This window comes from Strix aluco, chromosome 2 (genome assembly GCF_031877795.1).
Source record: "Strix aluco isolate bStrAlu1 chromosome 2, bStrAlu1.hap1, whole genome shotgun sequence".
In the NCBI taxonomy this organism is placed as follows: Eukaryota; Metazoa; Chordata; class Aves; order Strigiformes; family Strigidae; genus Strix; species Strix aluco.
In genome coordinates, this window is record NC_133932.1 from 2,235,342 (window position 1) to 2,258,891 (window position 23,550).

Genomic DNA, 23,550 nt, shown 5'->3' on the forward strand with positions numbered 1-23,550 from the left:
TAGCCTCTCACCATTTGTACAGCGCTCTGAGCATCCTGAAGAAACAGGCGTGTATCTATTAAGCAGTTTGTCGAAGATCAAAGAGGGAGTCGCTGGCTGTTACTGGTCTTGCGCCGTATCGCGTGAAATTCAAGAGGGAGCTACCTTGAAGATATCTGTGAAAACACCGGGGACGCATGAAGCAGCAAGTACTGGTTACAAGCATGTGTTTTCTTGAAATAACAAGTTTTCTCATGTCTGGGGTTATTGGTTGAACAGTTATGGTTTGGGAATATGGAGTAGACAGGAGTACAGTTCCCCAAAATGCTGAAATCCAATCTTGGAATGTGATACCTAAATGCTTTCAGTCCTTGTCAGAATTGAGGTTAAAGGCTGTGGCGTAATTCAAACTTCTTACTGTTTTACCTCCTGTACCGTACTGTCCCATGCCGTAGTTCTTGACTAGCTCGCTTTCTTTCAGAGGCTGACCAAGCAGGAATTCTGGCAGCTGGTGCACCAGAGCTATGGCTCTGAGCTGGGCCTGAACAGCGAGGAGATGGAGAGCTTCCACTCATCGTCTGAGGACAACGGGCAGCCTCGGTAAGGGGAGCCTATAAAGCTTATTGAAATACTTGGGGAGAAGCAGTGACCTCTTTCTTAGAAATTCTTTTTCCAAAGTGCTGCTGTAGCCTTACCAGGAAAGTTAAGCCTATAGTAAAAGGATGCAAAGAACTGCATAAACTGAGCTTGCATAAAAACTTAATTGTGTTCATTGTCTGAAATAGTAGGAGCACAGCTGAGGCCCCTTAGAGGAGGGAGATCGGAAGACCTTGTTCTCCCTGGATCTGCTTGGGGATATCGTCAGGATAGCTGAAAGACCAACCCTTTTTTGTGATGGTGTCTAGCCAGGATCTGCATGCCCTTCGACAGAATGGAAGGGCTGAACGGAGTGGAGCTCTATATGATGTTCAGATGCTTCTTCCTCTCCTCTGTGGAGACTAAAATACTTGTTTTGCTTTGTTCTCCTGATGTCTGAAGTCTTTGCTTGTTTTTGTATTGTCCTCAGCTTGAATTAGGAAGCTGGAATAATCTAACTAGGTGGATTTTGTTTTTAAATGGTTGCCTTGATTTTTTTTGGAACAAATGTGAACGAATTTACGAACTGCCAGTGTCAATCTGATAACGGGGCTTTAATTTTGTATCTGTACTTAAATAAGTATGGCTCTACAAAACTGAACAATGTAATTTCTGCCTCTCTTCAGTCCTGTGTTATCTGAGTATGTTTGTTAGAAAAAAAAAAAAACTAAGTTCACTTCAAGCTTCAAAAGATGTCCTATTAAATATTTCCTGTTTTGTTTTTTTTTTCTCCTGTAAAAAGTGCACTACTTTGAAACTCTGGAATAAGGGATGCAGGAAAAAAATTGTTGTCTCAAACTTTCTTAAAGCGTTTTCTTTCCAAATTTGTTCTAAGCTATCTGTTTCATCTTTTCCCACAGCACTTACTTTCTCTCTGATTCACCAGCGCTTGGTTTTACTAACCTTACAGTCAGAAACTGAACCTTCTGAGTGGCTAGGGTGAGGAAGATGGCTTGAGAAATTAATGAGCTGGATGTGGGAAGAATGAGTTGGTAGTTTTTGATATTAGCTGAACCGCAGTGGTTTGAATGCAAAAATCACCCTTGAGAAGCTTTCTCAGATTTTTCAGCACTTTTATCTCCAAAGATATCTTCCTTTTTGCTTTGGACAGATCCAGCATTTGTGATGATTCTGGAGAAAGGGATGAAAAACTACCTAAAATGATTGGTTTAGTTCGGGAACCCACACTTCAAACAGAAGGAGAGTCACTCAATAGACACGCGTTGCCAGGAGTAAGTGCTGACACAGCCTTTCTTGCTATTTGTAACTGATAAGCATATATGCTTAACTTGTATATACGTAAGGATGTATGGGGATTGTAACTTCTAAAGAAGCCTTTGAGAATTCATAATAGTCTAGGAGGTTTTCACATCAGAAATTTGAGTATCTTCAGGTTTCACGAATGTTTCTTGAATTTAACAAAATTCTGTATAAGAGAATATTGTTGGTGTGAGTTTCAGCAATGTCCTGTTATTAATTCACTGTATAACCTGGCTAGAATGCTGAGGCTTATGCCCTGCTCTTTGTTTAAAAACAAAATTAGCTGTGTTTTATCCACCTTCCTAGGGACCGTGTGCATTTTTATCTGAGTGCTTTATGCAAGTAACGCCTCTGTTCACTTCCAGTGATTTCTTGCATGTGCTATTTGTCATTTAAAAAAATCACCTCTTCTGTCTCTCCTATACATAAAGTTTATTCGAGGGTAGTTATGCTGTGTTATCCTTGCCTTTAAAGGTCAATGCTGTTGTGAATATATGAAGCCTTTTTTATTTAAGTTTGTGGAAATATTTCAGAAGGAAGGGGGGGAAAAAACCCCCACACTTGATATAATAAAGATGAGTTTTCCCATAATGCTTTGGGTTAGTAGAATCGAACAAGCAGGAGTGCTTCACTCGTGGTGTTGTATGAATTTGTGAATGTATTTGGCTGGTTGGGAGGGTGCACAGTTGCTGGGACTCCTGTGTGTAGTTGTAGTCCTAAAAGGTTATAGACATTTTCTCTTAATTAATAGATACTCCAAGGGAAAGATCTTGGAAAAGCAAATAAAGCACTAAAGCATTTCTTATAAAATTCACTAGGGTTGGGTGCCTAATTGCTGTTTCTGTTTTGGAAAATTTGGGGAGGGAAGAAAGGGGATGTTTGTAATTTTTACTACCATATAAATCTTCTGGCTTTTGTCACTTGCTAAAACTGATCTGGAGGTTAAGCGGGCTTTAAATAGTTTTGCTGAAATCCAAGTTAATGGCTAGAGACTCCCACCCAGCAAACAATACTGGTGTTTGTCAGATGTTAAAAACTTAGTTAATCGGATGATGGGTATCCCTCGTGGAAATCCTAACAGTATAAAATAAGATTTTTGGAGAGCTGTAAGGGAGGCCTGGGAGGACTGTGGATGCTGCTGGAGTTTAGGCTCTGTAGGATAGCTAAAAATCTACCCAGGTAGCCTTGGTTTGGACTTGTAAGTCTTCTTTGCACAAGAACAAGCCATTTAAAAATAATCGCTCTGCCTGGGAAAGAAGTCTTTTGTTTACCTAGTGGGTGCCACTCCCAGAGATCTCTTGCAGGTGCTAAATCTAATTGGGCATGTTGGTGAGCAGTAATGCTCAGGGATTTGGTTTGTACGCAAGGAAAAATGCTAGGATTCTCCCTTGAATAAACTGCCTTTAAAAAGTCCCTTTAATTGTAGTGTAAAACTGCAATCTTGATAAATGTGTAACTAAACTGTTTAGCTTACTGTTTCAGTGTAACTAAAATACATAGTGATTGTGTTCAGCTGTATGTGTCACTTGGCATTTCTCAAGAATGTCAACGCTCTCTCCACAGCCCCTGGATTACAGCACATTTTGTAGAAGCACAGGGTAATAGGAGGAGGCAGTAGTGTTCAGAATGTATTCATCAAAAAACAGCCCACTGATGACACAAAACACAGTTAATCACCTTCCAAAGACTGGAGGGAAACAGGCTTAACCTCTCCTTTACTGCTCTGATACACAAAGTAAGTCCCAAAGCTCTCTTCAGAGGAAGATCTGAACTAATGGAGGGGTTGGCTATGGTACTTGGCCTGAATTGGGAAAAAGTATTGTCAATAGCTGTCTACAGTTGATTAAAGGAAGTCTGTGTGTAACACCAGTCATGGCTGGTCTGCTTCTCTAAGTGCAGTTCATCTCCGTGTGGGGAACCAGCTTAGTGCCTGTATTTTCAACCATCATCTTCCCCCCACCCCTTGTAGGGGAGGCTTTCCAGTCCTAGAGCCTGCTGTTCACAGGTTAAAAACCAGAAGGGCCTTGGCACAGAGCTTAGCAGTATGGGACTAGCTCATAAATGCATATAAGGAAGAAATTATACATCTTTAATTCCAGCTGACAGATCTTAAAATCATTACTCTTTAGTGTAAAAAAAACCCAAATGTGCCCCCCCTTTCAAAAAAAACCCAAACAAACAACCAAAACACAACAACCACCCACCCCAAAACCCCAAGAAAACTGTGTTTGAGTTGATCAGGTATTGCAAAAGCCTCAGCATGAATCTCTTCTTTCCTGACATCATGTAAGGCATTTTTGTAGGAGCTGTTGTTCTTGTCCTCTGACCTGAGTCTGACTTTCCTGCTCTGCTCATGGCATAGTGGGCTGTTATGCTGGTGGTGGGAGCTCCACTTGTTTGCCAGATCCCTAACTGTCATCAAAATGCTATGAGAGTTCCTTGGATTTGAGCTGGATCTGTGTGTCAATTTTTAGACTGTTTTTACCATAACTAGCTCCTTTCTGACTTGCATCTGTATTGGTAGAGTGTTTTGACATGGAAATGTTGGTTCTGTCCTAGTTCCTGTTATGTGACTTCAGGCACGGTAGCTCCTTTCAATAGGAACATTTGTTAATTGATCTGCTTTTCTGATACAGTCTCTTTTTTTTTTTTGACCTTGAGGGATTATTTTTGCCTGCTTATACTGCAGTCAAATTCATGCCTGTCTCTGTTTTCCAGCCACCCACCTTCTGCTAATGGCCCTCAGTTACACAAAAAAGTAGATGGTCTTTATTTTGAAAAAAGCCAAGAAGTACAGGAAGTACCTCATGATTATTCAAGTAGCGGATGCTCTTGCTTTTTTTGAGTCAGTGCTGAATAATCTCTAGGGATGATGGTATTGCAGATGAATCGGAACTACTCAGCTGAGGAGGCCCGATTTTATTTATTATGATCTGAGTGCTACTGCATGAGGGCTGTTCCACTGGAGGCAATGGGAGCTTTGAGGAGAATGAAAACCAGGATTTGAAGCTAGCAGCCAAGCTTTTTGGGTGACATTTTGAGATGTATGAACCTTGCACATATGGTTTCGCTAGAAATTACTGCTTGAAGTGTGTAATGACATGTAAACTTAGCCTCCAGTTATTGTAGTTTAGGGTTAAGAGCTACATCGGGGACTGATGTTTTGGGGGATTTCCTGCTTATGTATTGGAGATGGTGAATGATACTCTGTTTCTTTGTTTCTGAGAAGTCACATTTTATAAGCAGGATGGCTGTAGACAGTGTTTTAAAACTTTTTTTTTTGTCTAAGGGTCATAGAGCCCTACAAAATAAGAACACCTTTTGAATATATTTGGGATTGGGATGATCTAATCTTGCTGAAAAAGGGAGACCCTGCCTGTTTCATTGTGCTTCCCTCAAGATTGTTGGACCCCTTGCTAAACTGGCAGGAAAAAAATAGCCTGATCAATAAAAAGTAAATAATCTCTGTTAGGTTAATGAACTTATAAAAGCTAGCATTGATGCAAGGAAGGGGACCAAACCATGCAGGTGGGTGCAAGGGGACTGGATGGGGAGTAAACTATCACTTTTAAGGCAGCTCTTGGTATAACAGTACAGGTGAGTAAGTCTGTCCCTTGTTACCAGGGTAGAGTAAAAGTTTGAAATAAAGAGGAAGGGAGGCTGGCTGGGGTAGGGGAACAAGGGAGAAATTAGTGCTTGACTGTGTGGTAATTGAGCAGATAGAATTTGTGGCTTCCTTTATACGGCTTTCTTCTTTGAAAGTAACTTTCTCTTTTTTTAAAAAAATAGTCTGTGATTACTGATGCGTTTTATTTCTCTTGGTTGTTTCAGGTGGAGGAGTCCCTAAATGAGAAGCAAATAAAGAAGAGCCCCCTTCCATCTTCAGAAAGAAAACCTGTTAAGCTAGTCAGGAGCAGGTCTTTAGAAAAGTCCTTGGACCTGAATGAGAATGAAAATCTTCCAGAGAAGAGCAGTGCCTCAGATAGTGAAGAAGGTAAATCTCTTAACAATTGGGATCTGTAAAACAACCCGACTCTGGTGTTCCATCTCACCTGTGGAGCAAGTTAGAGGACTTTCTGATCTTAGAAACTTGTTTGCTCATTTGTTTCACAGAATTGCAGCAAAAACATCTTTGTATCTTACTTAGTTTCTGGGAAAAAAAAAAAGTTGTTGTGGGGTGTTTAGAACAAAAACAAATTGTGGTTTTCGTTTTTCTCCTTCGGTGGGTAAAGAGTTGCTAACAGCTTAAACTAAAAAAAAAAAAGTCTCTTGACAATGGGTGTTCTTTGTTCACTTTCCATGCTCTCACAGGTATCTTAAATATTTTTCTTTCCTTTGTTTTCACTTCTTGGGAACTTGGGAAAAATTTCTGACTGTTCTCCAGTTTCTGAAAGATTCCCCCGCTCTCCCCACCCCACTTCTTTACAATTCTACTTTCTTAAGGCATGTGGGCTTCAATTTGATGGAGTAGACTGAGGAACTTGCTGAAAGTCCAGGCAAGACAACTTCCCAGGTTTCAGGAATTCACAATACAGTGCCTATCCTGAATCTGGTCTGAAGATGAAAAACCTTAATGCGTATCTTGGAGCAGATTACACTTTGTGTGCTAACAGAGTTAGTGTCTTAATGGATCCTAACATACCATCCTCATAACTCATACCTCATTACCCAGTACAAGATGAGAAGAAGTTTGGATACCACAGTAGTGTAGAGATTGTAACTTGGCTGTTACGTGCTTTCTTTCCTTATCTCACTCTAGGAGAAAAAAAGTGTAGCTGTATGTCTCATAGTGGTTTTGGTGTAAGTGTTTTAAAGCTATGTCCTGGGGAGAGTACCCAGGCTGGATGACAGTGAGACTTTTGCTGAGGCCTGTGGGCGCTTGTTCTGTGGTCCCACACTAGCCCCTGACAAGTTCTTGCTCTCTAAGGTGAGCTTTTCACTTACCATGGGGAGCTTTTCTGTGCCAAAGGACTGTAGTTGTTCAGACAGGTCCCTGAAGTTGTGGTGAATGTTCTGTTAAATGTCCCATCTTGGACTCTGTAAATGCCTTTAAAATGAGGTGTGCACAACCTGGGTTGGTTCCAAAGTTGAGTGGTGGTGTGCAAATGAAAGACAGAAAAGCTCAACAGTAGCAATGTGCTCAGTAGCAGCTGGATATTTCTTCATATGCAGAGAGGTAACTTCCCCCTGTTGGCAGGAATAGAACAGCTCAGTTAATTGAGGCCAGTTCTTAATCTGGTTGAGGAACTTTACATCTTATCCTTTCAAACAGAAAGGCAACTGAAGTTGCTTGCAGGTGTCATTCTGTTGGGATCACTGAGGTGTCCAGGAAAGCTTTCAAAGTCATGGATTGAAGTGGCTGCATGCAAGTTGTGATTGTTGCCTGAGGATATACTTTATATTCAACTAACTTTCCTTTTGCTTACCCATACTGCTTCTGTGCTTGTCTGAGTTCAGATTCTACACACTGCATGTCGGGTTGTATCATTTTTGTGAATGTACCTACCTGAACAGGGTGCTGTTTGTGCCATACTCGTACACACTTCACAGACTGCACAAATTAATTGTTTAGTCCATCCAAAAAGCTTGACCTTCAGATTTTTTGGGTATCTTGCAGTTTTCCTATCCTCTTAGGACCTCATCTCTCTTCTGACACATTAAAATCTCTGGATTTTATTTTTTATGGCAAAGGTCTCCAGTGAAACTGAATGAAAAGAGTCCTGTTGTCTTGCATGCTGCTTTTTGCCTAAACAATAGCAGTAAATACTCCTTGTCATCCCTGCATTGGTGATGTTGAGTAAATACAGCACATTAAACTGAAAATGTCTCTAAAAAAAGACTTCATGCTGCTTCTCTTATTTCTCCTCCCTCCCCCAAGACTAGTCTTTTTTTTTTTATTCAGAGCAGGAATTTCTAGTCCCACAACATTAATCTTTTCTCTTGTATTCCCTTCTTCATGCTTAGAATTTTTTTCTTCTGTTTCTCTGTCTGTTTTCTATTGCAGTTGCCCCATACTCTTACAAGGTGAATTCCTCCATGCAAACGAAACTAGCTTTCCTACATGGCAAAGGTTTACCCATGTGATTAATTTCTCTTGTGTCCTCTGGCTCATACTCAGGCTGCCCATGGAGGTGTCCTGGCAAATAAGGTGAGGGGCAAGCTCAAGACTGTTGTTCTCCAACTCCAGGTCCACCTGACACCCAGAGCTGGAATGCCAGAGCCTTAGCAACACTGGTTCCCGTGCCCTAAGCAATTCTCACGTTGCTTACCTGGGGGATGGGAGAGTGTGTCTCCTATGTGCCACTGGCCTGTTGACCCGTATCTTGGTGCTTTTGTTTGGTTTCATAAATTGGAGTATCGTTCTTGAGCCGCGACAAACTTTTGGCTAAGCTAAAAATTAGTATTAGCAGTATTGATTCTAAATTTTGGAAAACAAATTTTAGTTCAAGCACAGAATATGTATTTCCAAAATAGAGCTGGGAGGTTCTGAATTTCTTCAAATGACTCTTAATGTGTGTAGCTTTTTTTTTTTTCACAGACAATGTTTGGCAGCATAAAATGCTTCAAAGAAAGAAGGGGGAAGCATGAAATTAGAAAACGGTCTTTTCTAATAGCTTTACTGTATATGGGGACATCATAAATTCCTGATCTTGCATAAATTGACAGACTTAATGTATTGTTTCTATTTGTACTAATAACCACCTTAAATGTGTGGTCTGCAGGAGAACATAACTGGCTTGCGCTGTAGTGCTGAGATGGGTACAGCAGTGGCTTGACTTTTCTTGCAGATAGGGATATACGGGGCAGAAAATGTTTGAAATACAGGGCAGCTAAAATTACTTCAGCCATGGTTTGACACCCCCAAAGGTATGAAATTTTGGATATATAATGTATGTGTGGAAGAGTAGCCCTGTTACCTTGTTGGCATTTTAATTAAAGTAGCAAAAGCATGTATTTTGTGAATATGTAACTACCAATTGTTTGTTGCTTTGGAGTTTGGTGGGTGTATGTTTATCTAAAGGTAAAAGGAGTAAGTTTTTTTTATCTTGTGAACTAGAAAAAGCTAGAATTGCCACAATACTTACTCAGTATCTCCCCAAGTTAATTTTGTACTTAAAGTATAGGCGTGCTCTTTGATAATGGTTAATATTGCTGATGCAGTCTTTAAATAGATGGTGTCTGGAACATGTTCACTCTAGGAATTGTTTTTATTGAGTTGATTTCAGGTGTATCTGGTGAAAGGCTCCTACCTGCATATTCTTCATGCAGTGTGCAGTTTTCCCCCATCCCCAGTGGCATAGAAGTCCTCAACAGTGCCACGATTTGCATACATACATTTTTTTTTTTTTCTTCTGCTGATCCTCCCCCAACTCTGTGGACTGGAAAAATCAGCTGTCTTATTAATTTGTTTGACAGCCTCTGTTCTTACCAGTTCAGCTTTCTGAATTTGCTTGTGGTGTGTTGGTTGTTAATGGGTATTCTAAGAACAACTTTTTTTCCTGCCCCCTTTTCCCCCTCCATATTTCTGTCTCGTGCACTGCAGATGTTTCAAACCTCTCCAATCACTGCTGCATAATGGTATTGTATTCAAACATTATTTCACAGCTTGCCTTGCAGTGATGAAAATGACCTTACGAAGTGCAAGGCAATAATGGGGGAGGGAACAGACTTGCTGTCTTCAGGGTGAACCAGGACACTCTGGGTAATATGTTTACTTCTGGATTTTTTTAAGTCCCTAGGGATCCTAATCTAAACTCAGAATAATGTCATGTTCTCTTATCAGACAGTAGCTCCAATTTATCTATAAATGTGTTCAGGCTAAGAGAGTTAGTGGTTGATAATTGCATGCTGCTGAGGGGTGAGAACAGCATTAAAATTTAAGGGGTTAGACTGATTCCTGGATACCTGCACAAAACATCCTGTTCATAAACAGTATTTCTAAGCCTGTCTAGGTACAATGCTTGATGTTGCTCCAGTATTGAGATAAAAGACAGGGAGGTTTACCTGTGTGAGTTAAGACAAACAAATAAAAACAGTAGACAAACATGCATATTAATTTGTAGCAGAGTGGTTAAAGCCTTCTATTCTGTTCAAATTGCAAAGCGTGTAAACTGTACGCATGCTTTGCTGTGCTACTGTTTCTGCTCCCTGCTTCACCTAGGATTTCTACAGATAAACTCTGAGAAGCCTGGATGGAAGTGAGACTGAGAGCTTGACAAGCTTCAGGTATGCAGCGACTTGCTTCCACAGATGTGGAACTTCACAGCAGTGAAGCAGCATTCATGCATACATAGACCTACCACCTGAAAGATTTCCATGCTTTGAGGAAAACAGCTGTTTGAATCCTAGCATCTAAAGCGGCTGATGGGTCTGATGGATCAACCCAGTTTCAGCTTGGATTTTCTAAAAATGCTGCTTTACGTATTAACACCAGTTTTAAAAAAAATTTTGTTTCTTTGTTCCAAGAGCTGAGAGGGATTGTAAGTAAAAACATATTTCTCAGTCGATGCTCTCAATGCACTTGGCACTTCATCGACTATTCCTTATTAGAGACACGACTAGATAGAAATAGTGTAGGTAAGTCAGCCTACAGGAGATTTTGTACAGACCCGTGGATGCTCTGCCTTAAGGCTTGGTACAAGGAGGACAGACTTCATGCTTGAAGAGTAAAATATCTCAGTAGCAAGGTCTGCACCTTAAGGTAATAATGCATGGGCTTTGTGTGTATCGTAAATTGCTGTGGCTTACCAAATTACTTGACATCAGCAGAAACATAGTAGCTGTCCTCAGGCATTTCAGGTGAATGTAAAGCTGTGTCAGTTAGCTCAGCCTCACTGGGGCAAAGGTAACTTGTATTATCTTGTATTTGCTAAGACATATGCAAATAGCTGCCAAAGCTTATCTGGTGCGTGGTGACTTGGTCATGTGGGTGGTTTTTGTGGTTTGGTTTGTGTGTTTTTGTTTTTTTTTTTTTTAAGTGGTAGCAGATGCCTTGGGCATGTCAAGGTCCAGCTGAGAGACTCAACCAAAGTAACTAGGTTTGAATTATCTGGTATCTGACTCCATGCATGTTAGCTGATGTGCAGTAGGCGAAGGGGATGTCAACATCAATATCTGAGGCTTCCCGTCTCTTGGCGAGAGAGAGGAAGTGGGGAGTGTGCTCTGAAAGGAGAGGTCTGTAATGTTGAGGACTTGTTAGCTGAGGTCGAACTTACAGTTCATTTGGACTGCATTTTGCTGGAATTAGGTTTAGCTCTGAGAGGAAATACAGTGAACATAAGCTGAAAACCCAGGCTGAATTTTTGGATTCCCTCAGAATGTTTCAGCACGGTAGAATCTGTATTCTAGCATGTAAAGATCACATGCTGTCTGGTTAAATAGGCCTCTTAAAATGTGTGCTTGCTTTCTGTCCCACCTCACAGTTGTATAGACTTACAATTGCATAAGCAGAACATGGCGTGGGAAGGAAGTCCATCTCTTGTGCAAGCACAAAATGGCACTCGTGTTTCCCTTTTGGGGTCCTATATTGAAGCATGATTAGGTCAAAGAACTTTTTTGGATGTGTAACGGGGACTTTTAGCAGGCTGGAAGCAGAACTAGGGTGGAAGTCTGCTCAGAGTCATAACTGGGTTTTGCTGGGGACTGTTGTGGTGTTTAGTGGCTGCGTTTGCATTTATCAATACTGACTGGTACCAAGAAGTAATGTTTTAAGTGCTGTAACCTTAGCCTGTAGGCAGCTTTTGAACTATAGTTTGATATTCAGGCTACCTTTGCGTTGGTGGCTGGCACTGACCTTTGCTAGCTCTGAGCAGTCATTTCTATCAGTTGAAAGGTTAGACGTCCTGACTTCTGTCTTGCTTCTACAAGATTTGCTTTGAGGCTTTTTGTTTCATTTTAGTAATGTGTGGGCATGGTGTTTTTTTTTTTTTTTGTTTTTGGTAATTATAGCTTAGGATGAACTTGTTTCTAAAGCATAAGCAGATTGAGTTGGGGTTGGCATAGGAAACTGCTTGCCCTCCAGGATTATAATTCTATCCCTTATCTCTTGCAAGAGTGGCTGAGACATCCACAAAGCTGAGTCATGCCAGCAACCAACAAGAAGCAGAAATAGTAAAGATCAGTGCTGCAGCCACACAGCGCCACTGGGGCACTTGGTGGTGGTTTTGAAGTAGAGGATGGCAATTAAGCATCTTGGTGCCCTGCAAAATGCAGCAGGGTACCTCTTGTGTTCCTCTTATAAATAGGTATGGAGGGAGGGACAGTTTGAGGGACTGTTTGGGAGTCTGCCTGGTCTCTTAGACTGTAGACCTACCAGCATTACAGATGTTAAAAGCAGAATTCTGAAACTAGCCACGAGAAAGCTTGGTATGGTTTCACTGTCCTGCTTGCTGTGCACGTGTCCTTTGTACAATAGACATGCATATTAATAAAGATTACGCTGACTTCTTGTCTTCCCCCGTGTTTTCTGTAGGATAAGTAGAATACTGAAGGCAGAACTAAAGGGATGGGACCTTGTGATGTTGATTTAGCAATTTGTTTGCACAGGGAAATGGGGGCTGGAGGGGGGTGGGTTTGAAAATCGACTCTGAACTTTGCTCCTGAAGACAACCTACCTACCAAATCATGTGCTGCTATCATTACTGGGTTTCTGAGAGTGAGAAACAAATGCTAATGCAAGCTTAGGAAGGATTTGAGCTGTAATAAAGCTTAGAATATTATAAAGTTTCTTCATAATACTGTTCTTAACATCATCTCTCTGCCTTTCCTTAGCAGTAAAGGAGACTGTCTCTGAGAATGATCTCTATGGGAGGCTTTTTATAAACAGAGTTTTCCACATCACTGCAGACAAGATGTTTGAAATCCTTTTCACCAATTCTCACTTCATGCAGAGGTTTCTCAATTCCAGGAGTATAGTAGGTAATATACTCTTCTCCCTTCTGTCCGTGTTGCAAACTATCCTGAAAATTTCAACCTCTGAGAAATGTTAAATAGGGCTAAGTTGAATTTTAAGTTTCTCCTTGCTTTAAAAGAATTTTGAAGCTTTAAAGTTCCATGATGAGAGAGGATATTTAAAGCTAGCCTGTTTGTATCTGTAGATCAGCCACATTTTGGAGTAAAAACCTCATTTCAGTGCACCACATAACTGCCCATTAATGCCTGAATTTTGGGGAGGCTATTAAGTTGATGCATTCTGTGGGGTATTTCTGATTACATTGTGTCCCAAAAATAGTGAAATGTGTATGGCTGGCACAAAGGCAAAATAATTGCATCCCTCTTAAACGATACTCACAGGCTTTAATTTTCTGGATGAGTAAATTTTATTCACTGAGATCATAAGAACAGAAAATTAAGTCAAAAAGGGTAATATTTATTCAGTGTCAGCTTGGAAGGCAAAGTGGCAAAAGCTTTTGATAATGCTAAGTGAATCTGTTCAACTTTAAGCAGATGGGAAGTGATATATTTTGATTTAATTGCTTACTCTTCTCCCCACCCTCAAGTCTCTTTCTGTAGACTCAGGTTCCGTTGCTTAGTGCCTCACCTTTGTTCATCAGTGAACTACAATTTTCCCTTTCCTGCAAAAAACACAATCATTTGGAATCAGTTTTCTGTCTCTCTCCCCACCACTGTTCTTAAACTAAGACATGAAAGGTCAGAGAGAATGTCTTTTAGGTAATCTGCATTTGAGATTTTGCATCATTTCTTATCTAGATGCTGTATCAACCCCTTGGAATAGAGATTCCAGTGGCAATCAGTTGAGGACTTTGACGTACACTGTAACGATTAACAATCCACTTTGTGGGAAGTTCACAACTGCAACTGAAAAGCAGGTACTGTGTGCATGTCCGTGTCTGGTGCCCTTTAAAGCGAGGGAGAGGTCAACGCTACAGTCTGTCAGAGATCTGACCATGGATTGAGTTCAGTGAGCTGAATGTGGATCTGCAGTTTTAATGTAGCATCTTTAAGGTAGCTCACCATTAGTGAGCAAATGCAGATGAAATCAGAGAGGCTTTCTACCTTTACAGATGGCTGCAAACCTCTTCCACAAAGTCTGTGGGGAAAAATATTAGCATCTCTTAGGAACTGAGTGGTGAAAAGATGCAATGAAATGCTTTCAGTGTCCGCTTTTGGGCTCCCCAGTACAAGAGAGATGGAAAGAGTCCAGTGAAGGGCCAAGATGTTTAAGGGACTGGAGCATCTCATAAGAGAAACAGCTGAGAGCTGGGACTGTTCAGCCTGAAGAAGAGAAGGCTCAGGGGGGATCTTACAATGTATATAAGTATCTGAAGGGAGGGTACAACGAAGGCAGAGCCAGGCTTCACTGCCAAAGGCCACACCTTTCAGTGGTGCCCAGGGACAGGACCAGAGGTGATGGGCACAAACTGAAACACAAGTGGTTCACTCTGAACATCAGGAAACACTTTTTTACTGTGAGGGTGACTGAGCACTGGCACAGGTTGTCCATAGGGGTTGTGGCATCTCCTCCCTTGGAGATACTGGAAAGCCATCTGGACATGGTCCTGGGCAAGCAGCTCTAGATGACCCTCCTTGAGCAGGGTTCTTGGACAAGATGATCACCAGAGGTGCCTTCCCATCTCTGTAATTCTGCTTTGGGAAAGGTCTCCTAAGTCAGTCTCAGAGAAGAGCTGTGGTCATGAGTCAGTGACCAGCCTTGCATCTGGTACTTGAAATGGCAGTGGGGAAGAACTGCTGCTGCCTGTGTTGGCTCTACCAGGAGGCATCTTCTCTTTCCCCGTCCCATCGATACTTGCAATTGTTAACTTTTTAGAAGTTCAGGCTTTCTCCCTACTCTAGTTCACTTGGATTTGGTTGATCTAGCTTAAGGAATTCCACCCGAAGAAGGAAAAAAAAAAAAAATTGATACCATGAATATACCTTCTTATTTTTATTTTCTTTTATGGTAGATCCTGCATAAGCAGAGCCAGAAAGGTCAGTCTTATCAGGTGGATGCTGAGGTACTGACCCATGATGTCCCCTACCATGATTATTTCTACACTGTGAACAGATACTGCATCAGCCGCACATCCAGTCACAAGTGTCGATTACGGTGAGCCTGAGTGGTGCCCAGTGGGAGGGGAGGAACCAAGGCACATACGTTACGGGTTGATGAAGTGTGCTTATCAAAAGACTGGCCAACAGCATGGAGGTCAGCTTCTCTTAAAGTTGGGGATCTCTTCCGAAAAATAAGCTTGGTTTATTTCTTGTCACATGTATGCTGTATTTGGATCTCATTAATTCATTGAGAAACGTTGACTCTGTGAGGTACAGAACTCATCTCCAAGACTGAACTGAGTTCTGACCAGTCTTGAGTTTTCAAGTGCAGCTGGGTGAGTGGGATAAATTGGAACTACCTGAGATGTCTTATTACTGAGTTTACCAGATATCCTTGCTAAGGGTCTGCAGAGGAGGATGGTTTCACAGGAAGGTGCAGGGAAGCTGGAATGTACCTACTTTTGCAGGGAGGGTACTCAAGCAAGTCAGACTTCATTATGAAATTCTACCTAGATAGGGGAGTCTTAAAAGGCACTTGCCTTTCCTCTCCTATTTGTTGCAAATGTCTGCAGTGATCAAGTTCCATGTTCAGTGCATTTGTGTGACTTTCTGACTATGTAACCCTTGGTAGTTTTTGTGCTGTCTTTAGAAGATCTTTTATCTCAAACTTCATCAGTACCCAGGAAAGGTAAGCAAGCCTGGATTTTATTCTACCTTATCTCAGGCTATAAAAGTGCTGAAGGCTCCCTCTCTACTGGGAGGAGAAGGGAAGAAAGGTTCTTGCACAACTGTTCTGGATGATTTTTTGAGTGAGTCATTCTTCCTCTTCAAGGGCTATATTTGTTTTATGAGACACATGGCAACCCTAGGGTAAGAGCAAAAACCTAGGTTTCATTATGGTGCGCAGAGCATGCATGTATAGAACAGAAGGTGCATGGTGGTGTTACAGCTGGCTTTATTATACTGCATTAAAATGGCTCAAAAACTCTGAAAGATGCTGTTTTGTTAGACTAGAAACACAGGCTTGCATTGATTTGGATGATTATTTGAAAACATATGTTCTGGGACAGTCAGTGCTCTTGACTTAAATCAAAACCACAGGCTTATCCTTTTGTCCTTTATGAAGAGTTTTGGAACTCATTCAGTTGTTAGAAGCACCACTCTGAAGGATTTTGCTCCAATTCATTTCGATTCTGGAAGCATTATTGATTAGCTTGACCTGGGGAATGCAAGGCAGGAATGTCACTTCCCCTCTGTCATGCTCACAGAAAGATACTTTAATTTCTGTCTACTCAGGGTAGGATCTGAGCACTTGGTGTGTGAGTGGTGATAATGACTGTCACCTGCTGCTACTGCAGTCCCCATGTAATATAATACATCATGTGTACACATACGGAGGAAAAAGCAGGACTTTAGGATCTGAAAGCCTGAAGCCTATTTTAACTGTATGTTAAAATGAGAACGCTTCAGTAGAGAGGAATTCTCTGCTAGCTTGAATCTGCAGGAAAACACTTCAAAATGTTTCCCATAACTTGAACATTCAGATCTCCTGAGGCTTTAGCTAGATATGTTGCATTTGTTACTGTCTGTCTCTTGCCTTGCTTCAGTGTATGTGATGCCCAGGTGGAAATCCAGGGCAGTTCCAGTTGATATTTCAGATTATGGACATAAGATAGAGGCCTAGAGATTTCTGCTATCGCTGCGCTACCTAGAAGAGCGCTCTTTCACTATTGCATTCTCTTTATTAGGGTTTCTGCAGAAGTGAAGTACAAGAAACAGCCTTGGGGCCTTGTCAAGTCTGTAATTGAGAAGAATACCTGGGGAGGAATACAGGAAAACTTCAAACAACTTGGTGAGGCATTTTCTTCCTTGTCCCGGAGTAAGGTGGCTACCTTTCCTACGTATGTTTTCATGTCCGTCAAACTTGACTTCTTAAAGAATTGTTTGAGAAGAAGGAAACGCCAAAGGAAATCTCAGAGTCAGAAGTTCCTGTCATCACTATATCTGCTAATTCCAGGGTGTAGAAGAAGCCCCGTAGCTTAGTGCTAATGGAGCTCTTATGTCAATTGCTTTCTGAAGGAAACAGGAGGAGCAGCAGGAAAACTGTTACTCTCAACTGCATGTGCCCCTCTCAAGTATTTCCTTGACTTGTGGGTATGAGAAGCAGTGGCACTTGGCAGGCTCCTTGGCTATGTCTGTTAACAGCCTGGCCAGCCACGGCTGCAGGCTCACAGTCTTAACACAATTCCTAGTCTCAGTCTAACAGTGTCTTGAAGTGCTCTTCCAACTGCTGTCTAACTATCATTAAACAATCCTGCGTAGGCTGAGTGTACACCATATCTGAAAAGTGTGCTAAGTGCCCTCTAGCAAACAGGACAGGTAGTACAGGTCAAGGTGTAGGTAATGTCAATTACCTGCTTTAAGTTCATTTACTCCTCTCGCTGCCACCCTCCACACTTCACAATTTAAGTCTTCAGTGCCAGGCTTTTCAGCTTTCCTTTTGAAAGTTCAGTAACCTTATTTTTCCCACTGCAGAATCAGATCTCCTAATGGAGGAATATGCAATTAATCAGTCTATAGAAGACTCTGGAAAATTAGTTGCCCTGAGACGAAGACGACGCACTTTACACCGGAGTCTGACAGAATCACTTCCCAAACGCTCTTCCCAACACTCCTCTGGTGACATGGGAATAGAGTCCCAGGGCAGCATAATAGGTAGGAGTTTTTATATCACGTGTTTTCCAAAAGGTGTGGTCAAGAAAGCTCAACTAGTACAAGAGTAACACTTGCGTGTATGTTACTCTCATTGTCTTTATCTAATTGGTTTGATAGCAAATGCTTTAGTTTGTTCAAGCTTGCATAAAACAGAAGATTAGGGGCATCCGTAGTCACTTTCATGATGAGTATCTCATGAAATCAAACTTAGTCTCGCCTTCTGTTGTTAAAACAAACAAAAACCAACCAAAACCTAAAATGCTGCACTGTACCTGCATAGGATTGCAAATGAGATGGGATCAGAAAGAAATTTAACCTGACTTCTCTAAAGTTGCTGAAAAATTGCTTTATTTCTTCAAATAACTGCACACCCAATTAATGAGTTGATTAAACTTTGTCACTCCCCTCTCACTCACCTCTTGGCCCTGTCATCTCTATTTTTTTTTTCTTTTTATGTTAAGGAGTCTATTTCCCACCTGCTTCTGTAATTTCTGCATTCTGAAGCATTTCTTGCAGTTTCACTGCCCCCAGGACACTAGCATATACAATATCAGCTACACCTGCAGAGGGGAGGAACATCTGTGCACTAATGTGTGCCAGAGAATGGTGGATTTCATGACACCAGTTGAATTGTAAACAGAGAAATAAGAACAAGTGCCCTTTCCTAAAGGGGGAGACAACACTGAGTACAGCACTGAGAGAATGTTTGGATCAACAGCATGTGTAATGGACTCTTTACCAAACTGAGATTACTTCCTGATTACTTACCTTTGCTACTGCTGCTCCACCTTTTCTAGTGAGTGTGTCTGTCTCAGTATACACTACAGCTTTCATGTATGCCCTTTGTCCAGAGCAGGAAATGCAAATGTAAGGAATTGTTTTAGGAGAACAGGTAATTGTATTTAAAGACCAGCCTGCCCACAGTCATGGGTGATTGCTGCTCAGTTTGGAGAGGACATGCACACTTCCTCTCCCTCACTTGTGTCTGATCCCTGTTGCCTGACAACTAGCAGATGCTCTTTCGAAAGGCTGTCTTCAGGCCAATATATGAATCGAGCCAGTAAGGATGGGACAAGTTACAGGAGAACTTGATTTGACACTGGTTGTCAGAAAGACTAACGTGGGCAGGAGAAAAAGCAGAGAGCCACTGTGCAGCCCGTCTCTGCTCATGGTGACTAGCAGCGTATGTGCCTAATGAGTGTTAGTAACGAATGGACTGTAGCCTTCTCAAGTTATCTGGGTTTCACGTGAACATAGCCCAGCGCTGCGTTCTCCTCAGCATCCTTGGGTAGGGGGAATCGTGCTCCTGGTGGAAGAGCCTGACTGTCCAGCTGGCTTGTCGGAGATGACTGCAGAAAAGCCTTGGGGAATGTTGGAGATGATTCTGTGCACCCACATGATCTGTTATTTTTTTCCATTAGAAGCTGTCGAGCTATTCTGTGTGAAATGCTGGGCACTGACATATATCTGCAAGCATCATTTAGGAATGTTCTTCAGTACTTTTTAACCTCCTTCTCTTCCATGCCCTATAGGAAGGAAAAGAGATGCTGTAAGTAGGACCACCACCATCATTGTAGCAATGAGTGTCTTGTAAGTACTCACTTGCATTAAAATGTGTCTTGACTCAAGCTCATCTTGGTCTTTATTTGTATTTGTACCTCACTTGCATGTTAACATTGCATGTAGCATGATAAGGTTCTGACACAAGTTGAATGGAGCACTCAGGTATAGGAGGGGAATGGATTGACTTAAGAAGCGACTCACAGAATGAAAATGTTGACTTGCTGAACTAGTCTACCTTGCAGGTTTACTTAGGTCTGATCCTATTAAAAAAAAGTCTAGAATGTACTTATTCCTAGTTTTAAAAGTTCCGAGAGGAGACACTGTTGTCATTCCTATTGGTTGCTCTTACACAGCTTAATGCTAACTGCCAAGAATTGTTTGGATAGATCTTTATTTTCAGCATAGCGCTGTCCTGCACCTTTTTTCTCCTACAAGGATTCTCTTAGCTGCTTTTGGCCCAGATTGTGTCTCGGAAGCATTGCAATTGAAATTGTTATGGGACTTGGTTTTTGTTTCTTCTCTCTACAGTTTGCTACTCTTGGTCTTACTGAATATAACACTGTTTCTCAAACTGTCAAAGATAGAGCATGCAGCTCAGTCCCTCTATCATGTCCAGCTTCAGGAAGAAAGCTCTTTGAAGTAAGTTGAATTTACAATCTTTCATTTCTTTCTTCCTCAGCTTATGTGAATCTGATCTAAAGAAATAAATTTTGAACACTGAAACTCGGTGCTAAGTTTTCAAAAGCTGCTGGGGTTTGCTGCTCTTCTGTGGTCTGTGTTGGTATCCAGTGACATGTCTGACTGCATCTTGTAGTAATAAATTTCTCCTTTGACAAGCTGTTTTTTGGGGGAGTGTTAACCTTAGCTTGCATTTATCACCCTGCTGTGACTCATCTTCTGTGAATATCATAGTGCTGATCACAGAACCAAAGTGTTCGCTTCATCCTGTGTGAACCAGCATGATCTCAAATGTAATGTTAAAGATTCATTTAGCTTTTTAGCCTCTTTCTGTGAGTCTCCTGCTAAATCTCCTCTCCCCCTCAAACTTCTGTGTTAGGTACCTTTTGTATTCAGACACATGGGAGAGGCTCAGATGTTGCTTCCTCTCTTGAATGCAGTGTCAGCAACAAGTTAAAACCCGTAACCTGATCTTGGGTATGGAAGTGGTGCGGTAACTTTCTTCATAAGAAAGATCTTCCCCTCTAAAATGTGAGAACTGACATTTGTAGACATAATGCGAGCGCATTTGTTCTTGGTGGCCGTTGTCTACAAAGGTCTGAGGCAGTATCTTTCAAGCCAACAGGGATTGAAATTCAAATGCAGGTGGCTTTTTACGTGGCTTTTGGGAAAGGATGCTCTTAGCAATGGCAGAGCAATGGTGGCAAAGAGCAGTTGCTTTTAGAAAGGCACGGAGGTGCTCGTTTTGTGTTTCTGATGGAATCACAATCTCTTTCAGCCTATCCCCAGAAATGGTATCAAAAGAGGAGATCCCTCAATATGATAAGGAACAGGTTAAACATGTGAAGGGAGTTCTGAGAGACTCAATTGAAATGCTTGAGCAGGTAGGTCTGCCAGTCTTCCTGGTGATATTCTTGTTTCTCAACAACTCCAGTTTTCTCTCGTATGCCATCATAGTTTCTGTCTGATGTCTTCTGGTGCTAACAGAAATTTTCATAACTCTTTGATCTCTTGATCTTGAATTTGGTACGCAGGCAATGCTCATGTTTCTCATGTTTTGGATTGGGATTGGGTTTTTTGGACTAAGATTCATGTCAACTGTGGTTAAACCTGTCAAGTACCTGTATTGATGAGATATGTTGATGCAAATCTGAATCATGACAAAGCAAAGACTGGAGTAATTCGAAACAGATCCTCATTTCTAAGAAGACTCAAAGCATAATATTAAGTATTTACCCACCTCATTATGGGGGTTTTTCATTCAGGTTTATCCTGGCTTTTGCTCCTCACTACCCTTCTAGATATTGGCGAGAGCTTAGCCTTGGTATCAGTGGGCCACCTAATCTCCAGTGAAAAAGAAATAAAATCTACAGACCGTATGTTTCTGAGAGGCTCCATAGCTATGGTGCTAATCCTCCTCCTCAGGAATTTACACTTCCAGGCTCTTACATACTACAAACACTGTGTAAAAAATGAAGTTGTTGAATGCTGTTGTGTGTCTCTGATCCTGAAGTCCAGGACTGGTAAACCCTTAGGCTGAAATTTCAACTCAGTAAGTGAAGGACAGTAAATTCATATTTTGTTTTTTACTTATAACCTATGAATGTTCTGATTTTAAGTTCTTCTATTAAATTTTAAAATATGACAGAAGAAATTATTAGATTAGGAAAGCTGTGGGGGAGTTCACATGTACCTCTATCCATCACCAGTTTGCTCTGTGTTCTCCCACGCACTAAAGGAGGGTAGAAGAAGCCATTTTTTTTATACTCCCTGTTCAGAGGTGTCTCTGCACACAAAATTGCTATAAATCTATTAACCATTTTGATCACAACTCGAAAAAGCTGCCGAGTGCTGGAAATTTCACTGTAGAAATTAATTTTCTGTTTTCCATGCCATTTTCATTTTCTCTGCTTACTACCCAAACAGTTCCTAATTCTGAAGTGCTAAACTGCTTTTGGAACACAGAATGTAAAAAAACAAAACAAAACAAAAAAACCCAAAAAACCCCACCCCAAAACACAAAAAAAACCCCTTTTTTTTTTTTTTTTTAAAGAAAGTTGAGGATTCAACTACCTTTTTCATCCCAAATAACACTTTTGTCTGGAAGTCGTGACACACCTTAGTGCCTATTACCTTGTGTTTTCTGAGGGTTGTTAATAACCTAAACGCGTTTTGTGCACCCAAATGCGTTGGGAGGGCGAGGTATTAAAAGAAAATTCATGCTTTGCTGCCATGTTCCTTGGAGTATTTGCTACGAGCGTTAACTGTGAGTAAAAATGAGTGGGATGGCTTCTCTTCCACGCTAACGTCTGGCGAGGTGTTAAGACTTTATCATACTGGACTGTTAGTAATTATAAACTGTACAGCTGTTAGGACAGCACAGTAAGGCAACTGTTTATAGAAACAGAGAGGAGGAAATTGCATGAAATCTTGAAAAGAGAAGGAGGAGGGAGACATTATTTCCCTGATATCGCTCAACCATGCGGAGGACTAACTTAAGTAATTGATGGGGTGTGATGGTTGTATCTTCACAGCTAAAGATCTCCCTTTCCATGCTCCAAAGAAGCTTTGACCACTTGAACAGGACACAGAGCAGCAAGACTGAGAGTTAATACCCACATCAGCTTTCTGTTCAAGACGTCGGAAGAACAGATATGTGTGTGAGGACTTGTGGGGTAGGGATTGTAACTGTCACCTTTGGACTCGTTGCTATTTGGCTCAAAAGCTGCACGGAATAAAGGTTTCTGGAAGGAGTAAGTTGGGTTCTGCATTCCTGTAGCCTGGCCATCTTTCTCTCCTGCCAGCCCTGTGTCCTGGGGAGTCTCACTTGCAAACAGTGCAGAGCTCTCGAATCCCATGGTGAGTGAGTGAGGACAGTTGTACTGCTGGTGAACGGATCTGCAGACTTCGGAGGAGGGGGGAACACCCGCAGCAGAGAGCTGGGCTTGTCTTTTAATGAAATGGCAGCTTTTTATGTCAACTTAAAAAATGACTGTCTGTGGAGAGTGTTTTGGAGAAAAAGAACAGGTAGTGGTTTCACAGCCACAGGATCTTTATATGCTTTTTTTTAGTCATGGAGACCTTGTAAAACAACTCACCATCTTTAAGGATGAATATTTTTAAGATTAATTAACTAAACAGGAAGATGCTTGATACCTCTTTGCTAAATCTCTTGCATACTGTGAGCTTTGGCAGTCTGCCTTCTGCCATATGTTTTTAGCTCTCCCTGAGAAATTTCAGCCCTCGGTATTTTCCCTCCATCAAGGGCTGCTCTTCAGTTCTTTAGCACGGTGTGCCCACTGATGATGAAACACCTTTTCTTCTGGCTTCAAGCTTTTTTTTTTTTTTTTCGAAGCAGGTGGAGAGAAGGAAGATGAAAATAGAAATTTAAAAGTAAGGGGAATGGCAGTGTCCCTACGGGTGCAGATCGTGGATGGTGGGGTGCTCGGTCTGTCCAAGCAAACAGCTGAGCTCCTCAGTCTGCAGCCCCGGGGGGGGTTTGGGGTGCGTGTGTGGGTGCTCGAGTCCCAAAATGCGGGGAGGGGGGGGCTGGGGCGAGACCCTCCGTGGGGTTGACTAAAACATGGGTGGTGGGAAACTCTCCCAGCTGTGCCAGTCCAAGCCCGGGGAGCAGCAAAGATGATCAGTGTGGAGCCCCCTGTCTGCAGGGGGGGAAGGCGGGGCTGGGCCGGGGCCGCTCCCCGGCGG

The 23,550-nt window shown here is 41.7% G+C and overlaps 1 protein-coding gene across 1 annotated transcript in view; it reads left to right on the forward strand.

The window, feature by feature from the left end:
* Window positions 1–22,599, forward strand: part of GRAMD1C (GRAM domain containing 1C) — a 54,146-nt gene extending 31,547 nt beyond the window's left edge. Inside the window, 12 exon segments of the mRNA XM_074808214.1 lie at window positions 461–579; window positions 1,727–1,847; window positions 5,707–5,869; window positions 12,646–12,792; window positions 13,585–13,703; window positions 14,799–14,941; window positions 16,635–16,738; window positions 17,422–17,601; window positions 19,134–19,191; window positions 19,693–19,803; window positions 20,621–20,726; window positions 22,377–22,599. Coding sequence (XP_074664315.1) covers window positions 461–579; window positions 1,727–1,847; window positions 5,707–5,869; window positions 12,646–12,792; window positions 13,585–13,703; window positions 14,799–14,941; window positions 16,635–16,738; window positions 17,422–17,601; window positions 19,134–19,191; window positions 19,693–19,803; window positions 20,621–20,726; window positions 22,377–22,454 — 1,449 coding nt within the window. The 3' untranslated portion in view covers window positions 22,455–22,599.
* The last annotated feature ends 951 nt before the right edge of the window (window positions 22,600–23,550 follow it).